Source organism: Corylus avellana, chromosome 5, assembly GCF_965113065.1.
Source record: "Corylus avellana chromosome 5, dhCorAvel1.hap1.2, whole genome shotgun sequence".
Classification (NCBI taxonomy): Eukaryota; Viridiplantae; Streptophyta; class Magnoliopsida; order Fagales; family Betulaceae; genus Corylus; species Corylus avellana.
The window spans coordinates 29,878,282-29,900,851 of NC_142494.1; the positions used below are offsets into that span (position 1 = coordinate 29,878,282).

Here is a 22,570-nt window from a genome sequence, read left to right on the forward strand (position 1 = left end):
TTAAGAATGAAAGAATGTACTGCTACAACAATTCATATCTAAAAAATAATAAATTATACAACATTTTTCATAAAATATTCTATCATGAAAATAATTAGAAGCCTTGATTCTAAGTAAGGGTGAAGTTCATTGTTGGATTGATCAACTAAAACGATGAATGAATATGGAAAATGAAATTAATTAAGACACAATGAGTAACATGCAACACATAAACAAACCACACGAGCAAAAAGAAAACTAGAATATAAGTTGAAAGCAAAATAAATGTCATTAAACAACATAACTAATGGAGATCAAGGTATAAAAGACAAGGGTTAATGTAAAATCTTTTTTTATGGTAGACATTTGATCTTTAAATGAGAAGACAATATATATAACGAACAAGATTAATGAAAATTGCGCATAACCCATAGTCCTTCTGGGTGATGCGCAAAATCGAAATCTCCAAATGTAACTCCTCCTGACTCATAATGTCCAAAATCAGGGAACCCATAAGGAGGATATAACTGATATATTTTACCAGAATCATCCGTGAAGTATATGCAGTTTGCTTTCAAACTAGGAAAGTCTCGAGCTGAGAGAGACAGAGATTGATTAATACCTAAAAACAAAACTTGCTCACCTATGCATTTAGTACACTCCCATGTATTCCGAGAGAAATCCAATCTATAAACTTCAAACGTGATTGTCTTGTACGGAAAAGTACCATAATGGGTCCAATTCAAATCGTCAGTAACATGCCTACAAACCCATAGAAGATCGCCTAATGATTCAACCAGATAATATCTTTCTTCGCACCCTCTCCTTGGGTATTCTTCAAGAGAGGACAAGGGTTCACGTTTGAAAGAATTTTTGACATGGTAACTCTTTGGAGAAGAAAGATCAGCAAGATCATAAGTATATAAAATAAGTCCACAATCGGATATAGCGTAGAACAATTGGTCCTTGAAATGTATGATATCTGCAATGTGGAAATATTCCTTAAAAGGCAGGTCTATAAAGGTCCATGACTTGTCTCCAGGCTTACAAAAAACAATATTGCGACAAGTATTGAGATTAGACAGAGCCACTACGACACAATCATCACTTGTTGGAATAGATGAAAAAATAATCTTGCGTATAATATGCCTCAAACATTTTGCGTATCTTCGGCTTTGACCTAGATATTCACATTCTACTTTGAACCCAAAGTCATCATCACATTCATATACTTTCTCTTCATCCAACTCTTCACGAGGTAGTGTATGAATGGGAGGAAGCGAGATGAGTGGAGAAGTTGTGAAGGGACTCCAAAGAAAAACGGAGCAATCAAGACGGGAGACATATGCCAGCCAACCATGAGATGACCCAACACATATTGCATGACCAACCTCTTCAGGGATCTTAATATTGGTATTTACAACTTTTTCGTTTACGTAATCATAGAAACGGCACAAACTCCTGCCATCTTTGTCTTTCTCATCTGCCGGTTCTATCATCATCAACGGATGTGACTCAAAAACATGTGCAGCTTCTGAAGGCGATGCCAATAATGATGATGATGATCTATTAATAGATGTCATCTTTCGCCCAAGAAGCAATGGAGTAGAAAAGCGTAGGTTAGTCTTTTTGGTACAAGACCCAAGTGTAGCAATATGACAGAGTGAACCCCTCGTGATCATGGGCGCCATACAACATTGGTACGATAATACCATATTCATCATCTTCACTGCTCTCTCTCTCTCTCTCTCTCTATATATATATATATGAAGGAAACATATCAATCAGAACAAGAAAAACTAAATAAAAATGAAAAGTGAAATATATATACACATCAACTAGCATATATAAAAAAATAAAAATAATCAGAACATAAAAAAATATGCACAAATGACATATTTTACATTGTGCACTTGACTACACAATTTCGCGAATATGTTTGCACAAAAGATTCAAAGAGAACAAAATCAAAATTAAATACTTACGTGTGATCGATCGAGTGGGTTTAGGGATGAGAAAACTTCAACCTTTAGATCCTTGGGGCCGAATATGGTTCTTGAGCCTTTTTTTTTTTTTTTTTTTTTTTGGAGAGAATGTAAGAAAATATGAGAGTTGAAAGAAAATGAAGCTGGGACAAGAGAGAGGGGGACGGCTGGCTACAAAAGGGCTAGGGTTTTGTGTCTCTCTTTATTCTCTTTTAATTTAACGAGTAAATGCTTGAATTTGAATTAATAAAATCAAATTTAATTTTATGAAAAACACCAAAAAGAGGCGTGTGGTTAATTTGGTTGTTTCTAGAATCTTGGGTTTTTATTGATGTGTGGATGCTTTCATTTATACTGAGTTATTAGGTGGTAAATCCGAGGATTGATACATATATATTTTTTTCTTATCATCCTATCCGTTGATGTTGTTGTGTGAAATGGAAAGGAGTTGAACATTTTGATTTTTGACATGAATCATTTAAGTTCTTAAATGTGTGATTGCATGAAAATGTCTCCCATTTACTACTTACTTACCAAATAAGCTTTTAATTCAAAGAAAATCTCATACAACATTTATATATATAATTGTATTTTAACAAGTTTCGAAATTTTGAATTGTTTTTTACCACTTTCCCCCCCCCCCCCCCCGCTAATTGAATACGTTACATGGGATTTTTTGTAGCACATTGGGTAAGTGGCGGCTAGTGTTTTTTTGTTAACAAAAAATGTCTTTTTGGAAATTTAGTTAAGAGGTAACTTTCATCTTTAAAGAGAAATGATAAATATCATCTTCAAGAGAAATACTACACAACCATTTTTCAACCATTTTTTTTCTTACAAATTGAATAGATCAACCATTAAATTTGTAAACTCGTGTGCACTCTACACAAATTCAATAGTGGATTTATCCATTTACTATAGAAATTGTTAAAATATGGTTTGAAAAAGAATGAATTATTTTATCTCTATTAATCCTATTAAAACTAAATGTGTTGGATGAATTTCTTTCAACTCAATTAAAAAAAAAACTATTATATTCCAATATAATGAGATCCATTTGATAACACATTTCAACTTCCTTAGTCAACTAGTTATATTAGTAGGTGAATTGCTTGCATTTTAAAAACACCACACATGTTTTAATATATGGCATTGCTTAAAATACAAAGCCTCAAAGCCAATCATTATTGAAGCCTAACAACTTCGATTGGTGGTTCTTCCGTTTCTCTCATTGTCTCTTACCATGCCAACAAAGATAAGCATAATTGCCATTGATTCCTTTCCTTCACAAATATGATACACGCTACCACCATTATTTTGCCTCATTACACATAAACAAGAGAGAGGAAAAAAATATATATAGAGGAAATTGATATTATAGAATTTTATATTTGAAAAACACAAGAATATTAAAAATTATTACTCTAATCAACTTTATTTGTGGTGTTACTAGCCTCCACTAGGCCTTAAGGCTTACATGTTGAGAACTCACCTACTAGTTGGAATTCTCAAAGATTGACCCCATCTCTAAGTCGGCCTAAGAAATTGGGGATTACTGATATGCTTAGCCCCTGTTGGGCCCATACTGGCCTGTTTACCTTGGGGCCTCTCTGGCCCAAACACGACAAAAGCCTCCACTATTAGAAGGACCCATAAGGCTCGTATGACAAAGTGCTCACCAGTCTGTCAAGGACATTAAAGCCAACGGGCCAAGGAGAAGTTTGTTGGCATGGCTTGAGGACCTACTGTACTCTTCTCACCTATACTTCAATAGGACGCACCACAACCAATTCCCTCTCCCAATAGGTCAAATAACGATTTTTTTTTTTTTTTTTTGATATGGGGAATCTGGATTCACCTATCAGCCATACAGTACTTCAGGCTCCCCACCGAAGTGGGTACCGATTGTAGAGGTTCAACCTAGGATCCACCAATTAATCTCCGGATCCGTGCACCGCATCTATGGAAATTTTCCTACACGGATCGGGTAAATCATTGGCTTCGCTAGGAGGTGTGGCCCCAAGAGAGAGGTAGCACCCGATGGATTTTGAACTTGAGACCAATGAGGAGCAAACTCAGAGCTCAGGCTTTACTCCTTTAGATCACCTAGCCAACCCCTTGGGGTTAGGTCAAATAACGATTTTCCATGCTATAAACCTTATTCAATAACCTATTGTCTTCTTTTTTGTGGTCGACCCAATGATTTTTGCAAGCTAAATGTGTATTTTAACTCATTGAGTGTGCATGTGATAAAAAAAATTAAAAAAAAAAAAAGAAAAAAGAAAAAAACGATGCTTTGAAAGTGTGAACACTTTACATTTTTGCGCAATGGGCAATGAGTGTGTTTTTAAAACAACACAATTTAAAAGAGTGTGTTGACACAAACAATACGTTTTTTAAACCATACATTTTGAAACTGTCAAACCAAAACAGACACTTAACCACAAATCAAATAATGATTATAAGAATGAGTAATTAAGGTAATATTATTAGATTTAAAGTCATAATTTTGTATTTTCAGGTTAAATCATTAACCTGCTGAAATGAATAAAGAAATACCAAAACCATTACTCTAATAGCCAAAAAATCGAACTTGTAGACAAAGGAACCAAGTTTAGAGCTCACTTAGCATGAGATTCGATTCCTTGCGCCGCGAACCGTGGTCGACGATGTTCACGCCGTCTCTCTCACCTACCCCATGCGGATTTCTTCTAATCCCAGCTTTTCCATCGCTGAAACACACCCTTCTCGACAAATATATGCTTTTCGAGGGACACCTCGGCAATTCTAGGAACTTGGGCCGTGTCCAGGTAAAGTGGGTTCTAGTTGCTTCGCTAGCTGAGGACCTTTTACTGCGTCAAGGCACGAAAGTTCATTGCCCAAACAAAGAGATTAGCAAGAAAGAAAAAATGGGAGTAGAATGTTAACATATGAAGCAAACAAAAATTATAGAAGATTTTGTAGAAAAATGGAGCCAAATGAGAAAACAATGGTAATATCTTTTAGAAGACGTCAAAGGAATAGTGTATAGTTGTTGCACCAACCAAGCCGTCAAAGGAATAGTGTATAGTTGTTGCAACAACCAAACCGTCAAAGGAATAATGCATGATTGTTGCACTAACCATGGATTTTCATGTTTCTCACCAACCCTTTTACACCTATATAAGGAGCATCAAGCTTCAATGTTTCAAAAAGCCAAGACAAGAAAAGAATAGAGAGAGAAAAAGAAGGAAAGGTTGAGAGAAAAGAGTATAGAGAGATAAGTCTAGTGTTAGGCATATAAGAATTGCAGATCACAACATAGAAGAGTTGTGTGCAATCTCTCTGGGAAATATTTCTTGTGAAGTCTCCTTGTTATTTTCTCCCAAAGTAATGAAATCTCTACAACTCGGTGGATGTAGGCAGTATTAGCCGAACCACATAAATTTCTTGTCTTGTGTGTGATTGTGTGTGTTCATAGTATTAATCAAAATATACGTGTATGTTCTGTCTAGGAAAAATTGGATTTTAAGTGAGACCGGTGTGACTCCTCTAATACTACCTAGGAATGTACCGAGCTGTATCTTTAGTAAAATACTATTTATCGTACTTAATTGTTATTTTTCTTGACAGATTGAATCCCAAGATCCTAGAGAGGAATTAGTAGTGCCTAATTTCCTAACAGATTTGTTAGTACCTTGTAACGGTAAATTGAGTAGGGAAGGAAAAGGATGCCATTGAAGAAATATTATAGCTACTTGCAGATTCTGTGCTTTATTGGTCCCTCTTCTCTTGCCTGTGTTATGCTTTGTGTTCTCTCGGGAATTTTGTCGAGCATATGGTAGGGCACCAAACGGGTTTTCGCCTTCCCGCAACATGGGTCTCTTTGGTATTAATACGCACAAACGTGGTGCTCATGACGATTTGGGAGCTTTCGGGGAATGAGTAATCACGCCAGCGTGATTGAATAAGAAGCACAGTTTTGAAATGAGGACCGAGTCAATTTACGTTAAAACCCCAATTTCTTCTGCCTCAAAACTCCTCCCTCGTTTTCTACCCAAAATTTTGCCGCCCCATGCGTGCAACCGCTAGCTCCGGGATACAAATATTTTGTGATTTAGATGATATTTATTAACACTAATTTAAGGAATACGTTAATATTTAAAAATTGAAAAATAATAAAGATACAACTAAAACTCAACTTTAGTCCAACTTTTCTCTAAGTTTTTTTTTTTAAAATTGCATGCGAAGGAGAAAGAACCTTAAACTAGAGAAAGGGAAATTTAGTATAAAAGTTTGGCCAAAATTTAGTTTAAGTTGTGACTGTATTACCTCTTTAAAATTATTCAAATCACACATAAGGCATTGTATTCAAACTAAATAAATTAAGAAAAGATGTAGCCTATAAAACTTTAACCTAAACCACCTTAATCTTATTATTTCGCTATTTATTTATTTTTCTATTTTATTCCGCCCAAGCCCACTCTGCTGCTCGACTCCGCGGCTTGTCGACACCAACCATTGTTCATTTGAGATACTCCATCCTGTTAACAGGAGATTAGTTATCTCAAACCTGTCACCTTATCTCTATTCCCCATCACCGGAAAGTTGTTTTTTGGGTTGTGGATTTAGAGTTTTCGTGTGATTACAGGATTCAAGGCTATCGTTGTCATCCTTGAGACTGTCAAACTGGTTTGGCAAATTAAGGTACCTTGAGTTCTGTTATTTTTGTTGTTGGATTGTTGTTTTTATAGACATTCTGAAGTTTGTCTCTTTTTTTTTTGCTGGATGATTAATCTTCGGTTGGCACTGGAATATTGATTTTTGCTTGCAATAGGAGATCATCAAGCAAGTTTGCTTCGAGAGTTTTCTTCTGTCTTTGAGAAAGTTGTCTTTTGTGTAGATATGATAAATCATGAGAAGAATCGGGCTTGATTTGATTCATTCTGATTCGGCCTCAACTTGCCATCATAAGTAGGATGGAGATAAACAATCCTCACATCATAAAAATGTAGGAAACAGATCAATTAGAAAATTTAACAATTATCATGAGAACGTAGACTCAAACAAATTATCCATAATTAAAAACATAAATTCTGAATTTTGAACAACAATATAAGCTGGTGTGGCCCTAGCCTTGATTCTTTTTTATCGGATGTCCCCGAGGGGACCCTAGCCTTGATTCTAAGCAAGGGTGAAGTCCATTGTTGGATTCAACTCAAAACGATGAATGAATATGGAGTATGAAAATAATTAAGACACAAAGAGTAACATGCAACACATAGACAAACCAACCGAGCAAAAAGAAAACTAGAACATAAGTTGAAAGCAAAAGAAATGTCATTAATATAAAGGATAAGTGGTTGTAGAATTTTTTTCTTGGCACCTTTGACAATATAATGAAGGAGATTAATGAAAATGGCGCATAACCCAAAAAGGTGGTGGTAAAACCCTGGAATCACCAAATCTGCACAATTCTCCAAATACATATCCTCCACCTAGCTCGTAGTGCCCATAATCATTGCCCCCATAACCCTCGTGCCCAAAAGGAGGATATTTCTTATGTATTTCACAAGAATCATCTGTGAAGTATATGCAGTTTGCTTTCAAACTGAAAAAGTTTCGAGCTAAGAGAGAGAGAGATTGGTTAGTACCTACAAACAAAACTTGGTCACCTATGCATCTAATAGGTTCCCATATATTCTGAGAGAAATCCAACTTATAAACGTCAAATGTGGTTGTCTGGTCTGGAGATTCAATAATACTAGAATTGGCTATAATTTCTCCATCGCCATCCATCTTGTTAGTAATAAACCTACAAACCAACAAAAGCTCACCTGATGATTCGACCAAATAATATCTTTCTTTGCAAGATCTCCTTGTGCATTTTTCAAGTGAGGATAAATGTTCATATTTGGAACAAGTTTCAATAGGGTAACTCTTTGGAGAAGAAAGATCAGCAAGATCATAAGCGTATAAAGTACGTCCATGAGAGGTAATGGTGTAGAACAATTGGTCCTTGAAATGTGTGACATCTACAATGTCAAAATATTTCTTAAGTGGTGGTTCTACAAAAGTCCATGACTTGTCCCCAGGTTTACAAAAAGCAATACTGCGATGAATGCTAAGACCAGGCAAAGCCACTACGATGCAATCATCACTTGTAGGAACAGATGACAAAACAATCTTGCGTATAAGATATAGAATCAAACGCTTTGCTGACCAAGTATAGAAACTTTGGCTTTGATCAGGATAATTCCATTCTACTTTAAACCCAAAATCAAGGGAAGAATCATCATCCGATTCATATGCACTTTTCCATTTGTGACACAAAGTGTCACCCTCATATCTCTCCAATATTTCATCATCGGGAGAAGAATCATCATCCGATTCATATGCACTAGTGTCACCCTCATATCTCTCCAATATTTCATCATCGGGGGAAGAATCATCATCTAATTCATATGTACTAGTGTCACCCTCATATCTCTCCAATATTTCATCATCGGGGTTCTCTTCATCCACCTCTTCACTTGGTATAACCGTTATGAATGGTAGTGTATGAATGGGAGGAAGCGAGATGAGTGGAGTGGTTGTGAAGGGACTCCAAAGAAAAACGGAGCAGTCAAGGCGGGAGATATAAGCTAGCCAACCATGAGATGACCCAACACATATTGCATGATCAACCTCTTCGGGGATCTTAATATTGGTATGTACAACCTTTTCATTTACGTAGTCATAGAAACGGCAGAGACTCCTACCATCTTCCTCCTCCTCATCCGGTGGTATCATCATCAACGGATGTGAATTAGCTTTTGAAGGCGATGCCAGTAATGATGATGATGATCTATTAATAGGAGGCACCTTCCGCCCAAGAAACAATGGAGTAGCAAAGCAGAGGTTGGCATTCTTGGTACAAGACCCAAGTGTAGCAACACGACAGAGTGAACCCCTGGTGATCACGGGCGCCATACAACATTGGTACGATAATACCATATTCATCATCTTCACCGCTCTATCTATCTATATATATATAGGAAACAGAGATCAATCAGAACAAGAAAAACTAAATAAAAATGAAAAGTGAAATATATATATATATACACATCAGCTAGCATATATAAAAAATAAAAATAATCAGGAAATAAAAACATATATTCACAAATGAATCATAATTACAATTTCTATTCCAATTGTCTAACAGTTGAAATTGTGATTCTTTTTGCTGCATGGAAAGTAACGTTACATGTATATATTATGCGTTGTATTTAAGGAGAAAAAAAAAATCATGTATATATGTGTGATGTGCAAGGACGAAAAAGGTTTCAAGAAATCTAATAATAGCACATTTGGATTTGGAACACAAGTTATATATATGACATATTTTACATTGTACACGCGACTGCACGAGTTCACGAATATATATACATGTTTGCACAAAAGATTGAAAGAGAAAATAGAAAATTAAATACTTACGTGTGATCGAGTGGTTTTAAGGATGAGAAAACTTCAATCTATAGATCCTTGGGACCAAATATGGATCTTGAGTTTTTTTTTGGGAGAGAATGTAAGATAATATGAAGGGACAAGATAGAGGGGGACGGCTGGCTACAAATGGGCTAGGGTTTTGTGTCTCTCTTTATTCTCTTTAATTAATTTAGTTTTACGAGTAAATGCATGGAATTTGAATTAATGAAATCAAATTTAATTTTGTGTAAAACACCAAAAAGAAGCGTGTGGTTAATTAACTTTATTTGGTTGTTTCTAGAATCTGGGGTTTCTATTCTATTATATATAGATTGATGTGTGCATGCTATTATATATACTGAGTTATTAGATGGTAAATCCGACTGTACGTATATATATATATATATGTTCTTTATCATCCTATCCGTTGATATTGTTTTGTGAAATGGATAGGAGTTGAAAATTTTGATTTTATAGTGTTTACGGTGGAATTGAATTTTGACAAGAATCATTCCTTAAATGTGTGATTGGGTGAGAATGTCTCCCCTATTTACTAATTACCAAATTATAGATGAATCACAATCTAAGATAGACGTGTTATATCCTTAAAAGACAACAAGTGAATCAAGTGATGTTAGGGTTTTCATATTAGAATGCAACAATAAGCTCATTTATGGTATTTAATTTGTACCCTTTTTTGTTTGTTTTATATTTTGTCAACCAATCAATATATACAATGATTTTTTTTTTTTTTGTAAGTGTCTATATAACGATTCGCGTTTGCTGAAGAATCAGACACCCCAAATTATGTCCTTATTTGGCCAGCCGTGCGCCAAGCATAAAATCCTGGTTTGAATCACACAGTTTCATTTATTTTGTTATATAAGTAAAGAGAAATGTTATTTAATAGATTTTCCTACAATTTTAATACATTTTTCTTACAAGTGCTGTTCTAAATTTTTATTTTCACTATCACTGTCATTTTAGATATGAAAATCGTACATGAGTTTAGTAAATAACTTTACTTATAAGTAAACAATTAAACAAGCAACAATCCCCTCTTCCCTTCCCCTGTAAATTGCTTAGAAGAAGAAAAAAAAAATCAAACAACAAGATAACAAAAAAGTCTAGAACTAAAAACATTATCATGAGAATTCACACTCAACAAATTATCCAGAAATTAAAACATAAATTTGGAAATTGAACAACAATATTAGTTGGTGTAACCGCGTGTCACCTTCAAAGAGATATATATATATATATATATATATGCGCACGCCTTATGGTCCAAAGATAAGGAACGACAGTCCTCAAATCATAGGATTTTTTTTTTTTCATTTATTTTTTATATTGGAAATTTTTATATAAAACAATAGTACAAGCACTAATATACATATTCATTCATTTATCGATCGATCAATTGCCTTTTTTCAAGATATAAGTATGATTTCATGAATGAAATGACACGTTGCTGAAAAAAATAAAAAAAGCAAAAGCGATTGTCAATCAATTTTTTAGTACAAGAAAAAATAAATTAAATAACGTTAAAATATTTATAAACCCTTCTTTTCTTTCAAGTTAATTATGATAACCAAGAAGAATAAATTATACAACCTTTTTCATAAAATCTTGGTAGGCAAAAACTAATAAAATATTGCTACCCAACATGCGTACTATAAGAAAATTAACAAACTTTAATAAAAACCAAGTAAAGCTAGCTATTTTTAAAATCAGTTAAAAATTAGAATCTAATCATGAACTATAACCTAGTTATCGAGTAAAGTTAGCATCCAAAAATTAGATCTAGAGAAAAAAACATGTATATATATATACATTATTGTTCATTTTATCAACAATTATTTGTTATAATTTGATCAAAAGAATATAACTTGAACATTAATTGAAATTAAGACGCAAGAAATCTCCACAGAATTCACCATCATGAAAATGAAATTGGAGGCCTTGATTCTAAGCAAGGGTGAAGTTCATTGTCGGATTCAACTCAAAAAGATGAATGAACATGGAGTATGAAAATAATTAAGACACAATGAGTAACATGCAATACATAAACAAACCACCCGAACAAAAAGAAAACTATAATATAAGTTCAAAGCAAAATAAATGTCATTAAACAACATAACTAATGGAGATAGAGGTATAAAAGATAAGGGTTACTGTTGAATCTTTTTTATGGTAGGCCTTTGATCTTTAAATGAGAAGACATTATATATAACGAATAATATTAATGAAAATTGCGCATAACCCAGAATCCTTTTGGTTGATGCGCAAATTTGAATTCCCCAAATGTAACTCTTCCTAACTCGTAATGTCCAAAATCATGAAACCCATAAGGAGGATATAATTGATATATTTTACAAGAATCATCTGTGAAGTATATGCAGTTTGCTTTCAAACTAGGAAAGTCTCGAGCTGAAAGAGAGAGAGATTGATTAGTACCTAAAAACAAAACTTGCTCACCTATGCATTTAGTAGACTCCCATGTATTCCGAGAGAAATTCAATCTATAAACTTCAAACGTAATTGTCCTGTCCGGAAAAGTACCACACCCGGTCCCATTCCAATAGTCAGTAACATGCCTACAAACCCACAGAAGATCGCCTAATGATTCAACCAAATAATATCTTTGTTTGCACCATCTCGTTGGGTATCCTTCAAATGAGGACAATGGTTCACATTTGAAAGAATTTTTGACATGGTAACTCTTTGGAGAAGAAAGATCAGCAAGATCATATGTGTATAAAATAAGTCCACAATCGGATACAGCGTAGAACAATTGGTCCTTGAAATGTATGATATCTGCAATGTGGAAATATTTCTTAAAAGGCAGGTCTATAAAGGTCCATGACTTGTCTCCAGGTTTACAAAAAACAATATTGCGACAAGTATTGAGATTAGACAAAGCCACTACGATGCAATCATCACTTGTTGGAATAGATGAAAAAATAATCTTGCGTATAATATGCCTCAAACGTTTTGCGTATCTTCGGCTTTGACCTAAATATTCAAATTCTACTTTGAACCCAATATCATTATCACATTCATACGCTTTCTCTTCATCAAACTCGTCACGAGGTAGTGTATGAATGGGAGGAAGCGAGATGAGTGGAGAAGTTGTGAGGGGACTCCAAAGAAAAACAGAGCAATCAAGACGAGAGACATAAGCCAGCCAACCATGAGATGACCCAACACATATTGCATGATCAATCTCTTCAGGGGTCTTCGTATTGGTATTTACAACTTTTTCGTTTACATAATCATAGAAACGGCACAAGCTCCTACCATCTTTGTCTTTCTCATCTGCCGGTTCTATCATCATCAATGGATGTGAGTCAAAAACATGTGCAGCTTCTGAAGGCGATGCCAATAATGATGATAGTGATGTATTAATAGAAGGCATCTTTTGCCCAAGAAGCAATGGAGTAGAAAAGCATAGGTTAGTCTTTTTGTTACAAGACCCAAGAGTAACAACATGAGAGAGTGAACCCCTGGTGATCATGGGCGCCATACAACATTGGTACGATAATACCATATTCATCATCTTCACCGCTCTATATATATATGAAGGAAACATATCAATCAGGACAAGAAAAACTAAATAAAAATCAAAAGTGAAATATATATATACACATCAGCTAGCATATATAAAAAATAAAAATAATCAGCACATAAAAAAAAAGAGCACAAATGACATATTTTACATTGAACACGTGACTACACCATTTCGCGAATATGTTTGCACAAAAGATTCAAAGAGAACAAAATGAAAATAAAATACGTACGTGTGAGTGGATTTAGGGATGAGAAAACTTCAATCTTGAAATCCTTCTATCTTGATCGGTAGATTGGTAGAGAGATTAATGAAAGAAAATATGAGATTTGAAAGAAAATGAAGGGACAAGAGAGAGGGAGACGGCTACAGATGTGCTAGGGTTTTGTGTCTTTCTTTATTCTTTTTAGTTTTACGAGTAAATGCTATGAATTTGATCAATTTATGAAACAAAATTTAATTTTGTGAAAAACAGGAAAAGGAGGCGTCTGATTAATTTGGTTGTTTCTATAATCTTGGGTTTCTATATATTGATGTGTGCATGTTATTCATTTATACTGATGAGTTATTATGTGGTAAATCCGACTGTTGATATATATTTTTTTGTTCTTATCAATATCCTATCCGTTGATATTGTTATGAGAAATGGAAAGGAGTTGAACATTTTGATTTTATAGTCTTTAATGGAGACACCAATTTTGGCCTGCCACCCAATTGTTTAAGGTGGAATTGAATTTTGAAATGAATCATTCCTTAAATGTGTGAGAGCATAAACAATGGGGTCTTTACATTTAATTTTCTCTAAAAATTTAATAAATCTTTTAAACAACAACCATTAGTTAATTTTTTTTTTTTACAAGTCCTGATCTAGATTTTAATTTTCCCTCTTGCGTCATCCTAGATATAGGAATAGTATAAGAGTTTATTAAATAACTTTACTTATAAGTAAACAAACAAACAACAATCCCCTCTTCCCTTCCCCAGCAAATTGCTTATAAAAAAAAAAAAAAAAAGCAACAAGATAACAAAAAAGTATAGAATTAAAAACATGAGAAAAACTCACTTTACCCCCCTGAAGTTTCAGGAGTTTTTCAATTTGAACCTCAAAGTTTAGAAATTGGCAATGTACCCCCTAATGTTTCAAAATTTTTCAATTCAAACCTTCCGTTACTAATTTCCGTTAAATTGGATGAAAATTTAAAAAATTACATGATTACCCTCAGGCTTTTTTTAAAAAAAAATTTCCGTTCAATTTAACAGAAATTAATAACGAAAGGTTTAAATTGAAATTTTTTGAAATATTAGGGGGTACATTGCCAATTTTTAAACTTTGGGGTTCAAATTAAAAAACTCCTGAAACTTCAGGGGGTAAAGTGAATTTTTTCCTAAAAACATTATCATGAGAAAGCACACTCAACAACTTATCCAGAATTAAAAACATAAATTCTGAAATTGAACAACAATATAAGGTGCTTATGCCCTAACTAATTAAGCCTGTCACACTAAGAGAGGATGGCAATGAAGAATCATTAGCCACCGAATAACTTTGTGTGCAAATCGATCACCGAACACGAGCCACCAAACACTGTTGTACACAAATTGACCACCAAAGAAAACAATTGTGGCTCGCGTTTAATGATTAATTTGCACACCATGGGATTTAGTGACTTGCAATTATTGGATATCGTCCTCTTTTAGTGCGACAAACTTCGGATAGTGGCGTAAGTGCTCTTAGTTTTTCAATTTAATTTAATTAATTAAATTTATTTTTAATTTAATTAATGATTAAGGGGATTTATCATTTAAAGGAATTAAGACCACTCAAGAATTTTCAACGACAACAAATGTAATTAAGTCAATTTCAATAAACTTTCATATAAATACACTAACAATACTTGCTATTATATGAAAATTAAGCCTCCTAGAGGGAGAAAGTTTATGCCAAATATTGGTTTTGGTTTTTATAACGACCTTTTCGTTTTCGTAGTCATAGAAACGGCACAGACTCCTACCATCTTCCTCCTCCTCATCCGGTGGTATCATCATCAACGGATGTGAATTAGCTTTTGAAGGCGATGCCAATAATGATGATGGTGATCTATTAATAGAAGGCATCTTTCGCTTAAGGAGCAATGGAGTAGAAAAGCATAGGTTGGTCTTCTTAATTGGTACGTATATGACCAAAGTGTAGCAACACGATAGAATGAACCCCTGGTCATTGGCACCATACGCCATTGGTACGATAATAGCATGTTTACCATCTTCACCGCTTTATATACGAAGGAAACTGATCCATCAGAACAAGAAAAACTAAATAAAAATAAAAAGTGAAATATATATACACATTAGCTAGCATATATAAAAAATAAAAATAATCAGCAAACAGAACAAAATCAAAATTAAATACTTACGTGTGTGTGGATTTAGGGATGAGAAAACTTCAATAATTGAAATACTTCTATCTTGATTGGTAGATTGGTAGAGAGAGAGAGAGAGAATCGAATATGGTTCTTGAGTTTTTTTTGGAGAGAATGTAAGAAAATATGAGATTTGAAAGAAATGAATGGGAAAGAGAGAGGGGGACGGCTACAAATGGGCTAGGGTTTTGTGTCTCTCCCGATTCTTTGTTAGTTTTAGGAGTAAATGCATGGAATTTGAATTAATTAAGAAATAAATTTTAATTTTGTGAAAAACACCAAAAGAAGGCGTGTGGTTTGGGTGTTTCTAGAATCTTGAGTTTCTCTCTATATATATTGATGCGTGCATGTTATTCATTTATAACGAGTTATTAGGTAGGTGGTCCGAGGATTGAGATGGTTTTGTTGTTTGATGTTGTTGAGTGAAATGGAAAAGACTTGAAAATTTTGATTTTATAGTCTTTATTGGAGACACTGAATTTCTCCTTCAATTCCACCTGGTGTTTAAGGTGGAAATGAATTTTGACATGAATGATTCTTTAAATGTGTGATTGGAGAGAGTTTAATCTGCATGTGGTGCTTTAATTAATTGGTGAATTTTCTAGCTAAAATTTGACTTGCTGTAAAATTTGCATAAAATTTATTACGAATGAAAGAATGTACTGCTACAAAAATTCCAATCTAAAAAATAATTAATATTATATTCATAAAATATTCCATCATGAAAATTGATTCTAAGAAGGGTGAAGTTCATTGTTGGATTGATCAACTCAAACGATGAATGAATATGGAGTATGAAAATAATTAAGACACAACGAGATGTAACTTGCACACAAACAAACCACCTGAGCAAAACGAACATAAATGTCATTAAACAACATAAATAATGAAGATCAAGGCATAAAAGATAAGTGGTTGTAGAATCGTTTTTACGGTAGTCATTTGATCTTTAAATGAGAAGACAACATTGCGAACAAGATTAATGAAAATTGCGCAAAACCCAGAATCCTTCTGGGTGATGCTCAAATTTGAATTCTCCAAATGTAACTCCTCCTAGCTCGTAATGCCCAAAATCAGGGAACCCATAAGGAGGATATAACTTATATGTTTTACAAGAATCATCGGTGAAGTATATGCAGTTTGCTTTCAAACCAGGAAAGTCTCGAGCTGAGAGAGAGAGAGAATGGTTAGAACCTAAAAACAAAACTTGCTCACCTATGCATTTAGTACACTCCCATGTATTTCGAGAGAAATCCAATCTATAAACTTCAAACATGATTGTCTTGTCCGGAAGTGTATCAAAACGGGTCCCATTCCAATTTTCGGTAAAATGCCTACAAACCCACAGAAGACCACCTAATGATTCAACGAGATAATATCTTTCTTTGCAAAATCTCGCTGGGTATCCTTCAAGTGAAGATAAGGGTTCACATTTGAAAGAATTTTTGACATGGTAACTCTTTGGAGAAGAAAGATCAGCAAGATCATAACGGTATAAAATAAGTCCACAATTGGATACAGCGTAAAACAATTGGTCCTTGAAATGTATGATATCTGCAATGTGGAAATATTTCTTAAAAGGCAGGTCTATAGAGGTCCATGACTTGTCTCCAGGTTTACAAAAAACAATATTGCGACAAGTATTGAGATTAGATAGAGCCACTACGATGCAATCATCACTTGTTGGAATAGATGAAAAAATAATCTTGCGTATAATATGCCTCAAACGTTTTGCATATCTTCGGCTTTGACCTAGATATTCACGTTCTACTTTGAACCCAAAATCATCATCACATTCATACGCTTTCTCTTCATCCAACTCTTCACAAGGTAGTGTATGAATGGGAGGAAGCGAGATGAGTGGAGATGTTGTGAATGGACTCCAAAGAAAAACAGAGCAATCGAGTCGGGAGACATAAGCTAGCCAACCATGAGATGACCCAACACATATTGCATGATCAACCTCTTTAGGGATCTTAGTATTGGTATTTACAACTTTTTCGTTTACATAATCATAGAAACGGCACGACCTCCTGCCATCTTTGTCTTTCTCATCAGCCGGTTCTATCATCATCAATGGATGTGATTCAAAAACATGTGCCCCTTTTGAAAGCGAAGCCAATAATGATGATGATGTTCTATTAATAGAAAGCATCTTTCGCCCCAAAAGCAATGGAGTAGAAAAGCATAGGTTAGTCTTTTTGGTACAAGACCCAAGTTTTTTTACATGAGAGAGTGAATCCCTGTGGATCATGGGCGCCACACAACATTGGTACGATAATACGATATTCATCATCTTCACCGCTCTATATATATGAAGGAAACATATCAATCTGGACAAGAAAAACTAAATAAAAATGAAAAGTAAAATATATATACACACATCAGATAGCATATATAAAATAAAAATAATCAGCAAATAAAAAAATATGCACAAATGACATATTTTACATTGTACACTTGACTACACAATTTCGCGAATATGTTTGCACAAAAGATTCAAAGAGAACAAAATGAAAATAAAATACGTACGTGTGAGTGGATTTAGGGATGGGAAAACTTCAATCTTGAAATCCTTCTATCTTGATCGGTAGATTGGTAGAGAGAGAATCGAAATTTTGTCCTGAAAACAAGGGGATGGCAGAATATGGTTCTTGAGTTTTTTTCGGAGAGATGAATGTAAGAAAATATGAGATTTGACAGAAAATGATCGAAAGGACAAGAGAGAGGGAGACGGCTACATATGGGCTAGGGTTTCGTGTCTCTATCTCTTTATTCTTTATTAGTTTTACGAGTAAATTAATGCTAGGAATTTGAATTTATGAAACAAAATTTAATTTTGTGAAAAACACCAAAAAGAGGTGTGGTTGTTTCTAGAATCTTGGGTTTCTTGATGTGCATGTTATTCATTTATACTGAGTTATTAAGGTGATAAATCCGACTGTTGATATTTTTTTTTTGTTCTTATCAATATCCTATTCGTTGATATTGTTGTCAATATTTCACACATTGAAATGGAAAGGAGTACTTGACCATTTTGATTTTATAGTCTTTAATGGAGACACCAATTTTGGCCTGCAGCCACCTACTGTTTAAGGTGGAAATTAATTTTGAAATGAATCATTCCTTAAATGTGTGATTGCATGATAATGTAACTTTTATAAGGTATTCTTCCAAAAAAAAAAAAAAAACTTTTGCCTGTGTTTTGCTTTGTGTTCTCTCGGGAATTTTGTCGAGCATATGGTAGGACGCCAAACGGGTTTTCGCCTTCCCGCAACACGCGATTTGGGAGCTTTCGAGGAATGAGTAATCACGCCAGGTGATTAGGGCTGTTAAGTGAGCGAAGCGTCTCGCGAGCAAGCTCGGGCTCGGCTCGTGCTCGACTCGAATATTAAATGAACCACTTCATGAACATAAATCCTAACTCGAATATTAAACGAAGCAAGCTCGGCTCGATTCGGCTAAGCTCGTAAATAGCTCGTATAAGCTCGTGTGTATATATATATATATAATAAGTAATAGATAATTAATTATAAAATCTCATAATTATTAAAACCTTAAAATTGCATTTATATTTAAGCGTTAGAGAATGAAAAATTATAGACCCTTCGTGATCAAAGAGAGAGAGAGCAATCATTAAAAAGACCTCGATTCAATTAGAGCAGACCCAAAAGAAAGGAAGAAGAATCAAGCATAAACTATTGAGGGAGATTGCGAAAGGCATAAACTATTGAAGAATCAAACAGACCCAAACACTATCACTACCTGTCTGGTGAGCGCGCGAGAGTGAGAGAGTGGGAAATGAGAGTTCAGGTGGAAGATCTGTTGTGACTGGTGAGGGGGATTGAGAGAGAGACGTTAAAAAAAAAAAAATTTGTAGGGGGCGTTGTCCCAATACAGTCTGAATGCAACCTGTTAACTTGTCCCACATTGTTAAGAAAACATCAATCTCCAAGTTGTTTATCTATAAAAGGATGCATATCCACTCTCTTTGAAACCAAATGCCTTGTTGTATTGACTCAGGCTCCATACTCGACTAGCCAGGCTAAGCAAATACTCATATGCAAATTAACTTCTTAAGCCGTTTAAGAGTACTTGAAGTTAAACAAAAATTTAAAAACAAAAACATTAAATATAAGAGCCAGCTCGCGAGCTGGCTCGACTCGACTTATTATGAGCTCGAGCTCGATTTTTTTGGCTCGCTCTTGAGCTCGACTCGAGCTCGAACTCGAGTAAAATTTAAACGAGTCAAGCCTGAACAAGGGAAGCTCGCTCAAGCTCGGCTCGTTTACACCCCTACAGGTGATGTTGCATGCCAGGTGATTTAAAGAAATCCATGCACAGTGAGCATCGTGTCAATTTACGCTAAAACCCCAATTTCTTCCGCCTCAAAACTCCTCCTTAATTTTCTACCCAAAATTTTTCCACCCCATGCGGGTGCAACCTCGAGCCCCATATTAAGGATACAAATCTAAAATCTTTTGTAATGAATATTAATTTGTATTTTTTAAATCAAGAATTTAGATGATATTTATTAACTTTAATTTAAGAGCTATGTTTTTTTTTTTTTATTCCGCCCAAGCCCAAAGGCGCCGCTAGTCCTACACCGACGCTCGTTCATTTGAGATACTCCATCCCTCCATCCGGCAGGTGATTAGTTATCTCAAACCTATCACCTTATCTCTATCCCCCATCACCGGAAAGTCGATTTTTTGGTTGTGGATTTTGAGTTTTCATGTGACTACAGGATCCTGGGCTGTCGTTGTCGTCCTTGAGACTGTCAAACTGGTTTGGCATATTAAGGTACCTTGAGTTCTGTTATTTTTGTTGTTTTTATGGACATTCTGAAGTTGGTATGGTTCTTTTTCTCAATGATTAATCTTCGTTTGGCATGCACTGGAATGATTTTTGCTTGCCAATGGAGATCATGATTAATTACTCTCCGGGAGATCATGATTTTTCCCTCCATCCAACTGTCAAACTGGTTTTCTTGTGTCTTTGTTTCTGAAGATCATAATTAATTACTCTCTCAACCCAATTGAACTGTAAATATGCACATGTTCTATGCTGCCAATCCATTGCTGCTTTTGCATCATAGATGTTCTTCTCGCGTCATGAATAATGAAAAGCTTAGAATCTGAAATTCAATGAAATAAACAGGGAGGGTGCGGGGGGAGAAAGTTGTCTTTTCTGTGGATATGATAAATCATGAGAAGAATAGGGCTTGATTTGATTCATTCTGATACAACTCAAATTCATTGTTGGATTTGAATAACTATATAAGCTGGTGTGGCCCTAGCATTGATTCTAAGCAAGGGTGAAGTTCATTGTTGGATTCAACTCAAAACGATGAATGAATATGAAGTATGTAAATAATTAAGACACAACGAGTAACATGCAACACAAACAAACCAACCAATCGAGCAAAAAGAAAACTAGATCATATGTTTAAAGCAAAAGAAATGTTATTAAACAACAAAAATAGTAGAGATCAAGGTATAAATGCTAAGTAGTTGTAGAAGGAGATTAATGAAAATGGCGCATAACCCAAAAAGGTGGCGGTAAAATCCTGCCATCACCAAATCTGCACAATTCTCCAAAAATATATCCCCCAAGTAGCTCATAGTGCCCATAATCATTGCCCACATAACCCTCACGCCCAAAAAGAGGATTTTTCTTATGTATTTCACAAGAATCATCCGTGAAGTATATGCAATTTGCTTTTAAACTAGGAAAGCTTTGAGCTGAGAGAGAGAGAGATTGGTTAGTACCTACAAACAAAACTTGGTCACCTATGCATCTAATAGGATCCCATGTATTCCGAGAGAAATCCAGCCTATAAACGTCAAACACGATTGTCTGGTCCGGAGATTCAATAACATTAGAGTTGACTATAATTTCACCATCGCTATTCATCTCATTAGAAAAAAACCTACAAACCCACAAAAGCTCACCTGATGATTCGACCAAATAATATCTTTCTCCGCAATCTATCCTCGTGTATTCTTCAAGTGAGGGTAAGTGTTCATCTTCGAAACAAGTATCGATAAGGTAACTCTTTGGAGAAGAAAGATCAGCAAGGTCATAAGCGTATAAAGTAAGTCCACAAGAGGTAATGGCGTAGAACAATTGGTCATTGAAATGTATGACATCTACAATGTCAAAATTTTTCTTAAGTGGCGGTTCTACAAAGGTCCATGACTTATCCCCAGGTTTACAAAAAGCAATACTGCGATGAATGCTAAGACCAGGCAGAGCCACTACGATGCAATCATCACTTGTAGGAACTGATGACAAAACAATCTTGCGTATAAGATATAGAATCAAACGATTTGCTGACCTGGTATAAAAACTTTGGCTTTGATCAGGATAATCCCATTCTACTTTAAACCCAAAATCGGGGGAAGAATCATCATCAGATTCATATGCATTTTTCCATTTGTGACACAAAGTGTCACCCTCATATCTCTTCACTATTTCATCTTCATCCACATCTTCACGAGGTATAACTGTTATGGATGGTAGTGTATGAATGGGAGGAAGGGAGATGAGTGGAGAGGTCGTGAAGGGACTCCAAAGAAAAATGGAGCAGTCAAGGCGGGAGATATAAGCCAACCAACCATGAGATGACCCAATGCATATTGCATGATTAACCATTTCAGGGATCTTAATATTGGTATTTATAACATTTTCATTTACGTAGTCATAGAAACGGCACAGACTCCTACCATCTTCCTCCTCATCCGGTGGTATCATCATCAACGGATGTGAATTAGCTTTTGAAGCCGATGCCAATAATGATGGTGGTGACCTATTAATAGAAGGCATCTTTCGCTTAAGGAGCAATGGAGTAGAAAAGCATAGGTTGGTCTTCTTGGTATAAGACGTGAGTGTAGCAACACGGCAGAGTGAACCCCCGGTCATTGGCACCATACACCATTGGTACGATAATGGCATGTTCACCATCTTCACCTCTTTATTCATGAAGGAAATAGATCAATCAGAACAAGAAAAACTAAATAAAAATGAAAAGTGAAATATATATATATATACACATTAGCTAGCATATATAAAAAATAAAAATAATCAGCAAACAGAACAAAATCAAAATTAAATACTTACATGTGTGTGGATTTAGGGATGAGAAAACTTCAATAATTGAATTCCTTCTATCT

The 22,570-nt window shown here is 34.9% G+C and overlaps 4 protein-coding genes across 4 annotated transcripts; all 4 read right to left on the minus strand.

The window, feature by feature from the left end:
* Positions 1-386: 386 nt before the first annotated feature.
* LOC132182219 (uncharacterized) lies at positions 387-1,562 on the minus strand. Its single transcript, XM_059595408.2, has one exon. The coding sequence runs from the start codon at positions 1,560-1,562 to the stop codon at positions 387-389; it is 1,176 nt and encodes a 391-aa protein (XP_059451391.2).
* A 10,090-nt stretch (positions 1,563-11,652) lies between these two features.
* On the minus strand, positions 11,653-12,927 carry LOC132182220 (uncharacterized). The gene has a single exon (XM_059595409.2). The coding sequence runs from the start codon at positions 12,925-12,927 to the stop codon at positions 11,653-11,655; it is 1,275 nt and encodes a 424-aa protein (XP_059451392.2).
* A 3,447-nt stretch (positions 12,928-16,374) lies between these two features.
* On the minus strand, positions 16,375-17,550 carry LOC132182221 (putative F-box protein At1g65770). Its single transcript, XM_059595410.2, has one exon. It carries the CDS (start codon positions 17,548-17,550, stop codon positions 16,375-16,377), a length of 1,176 nt encoding a protein of 391 aa, XP_059451393.2.
* A 3,371-nt stretch (positions 17,551-20,921) lies between these two features.
* LOC132182222 (uncharacterized) lies at positions 20,922-22,361 on the minus strand. Its single transcript, XM_059595411.2, has one exon. It carries the CDS (start codon positions 22,359-22,361, stop codon positions 20,922-20,924), a length of 1,440 nt encoding a protein of 479 aa, XP_059451394.2.
* Positions 22,362-22,570: the final 209 nt, after the last annotated feature.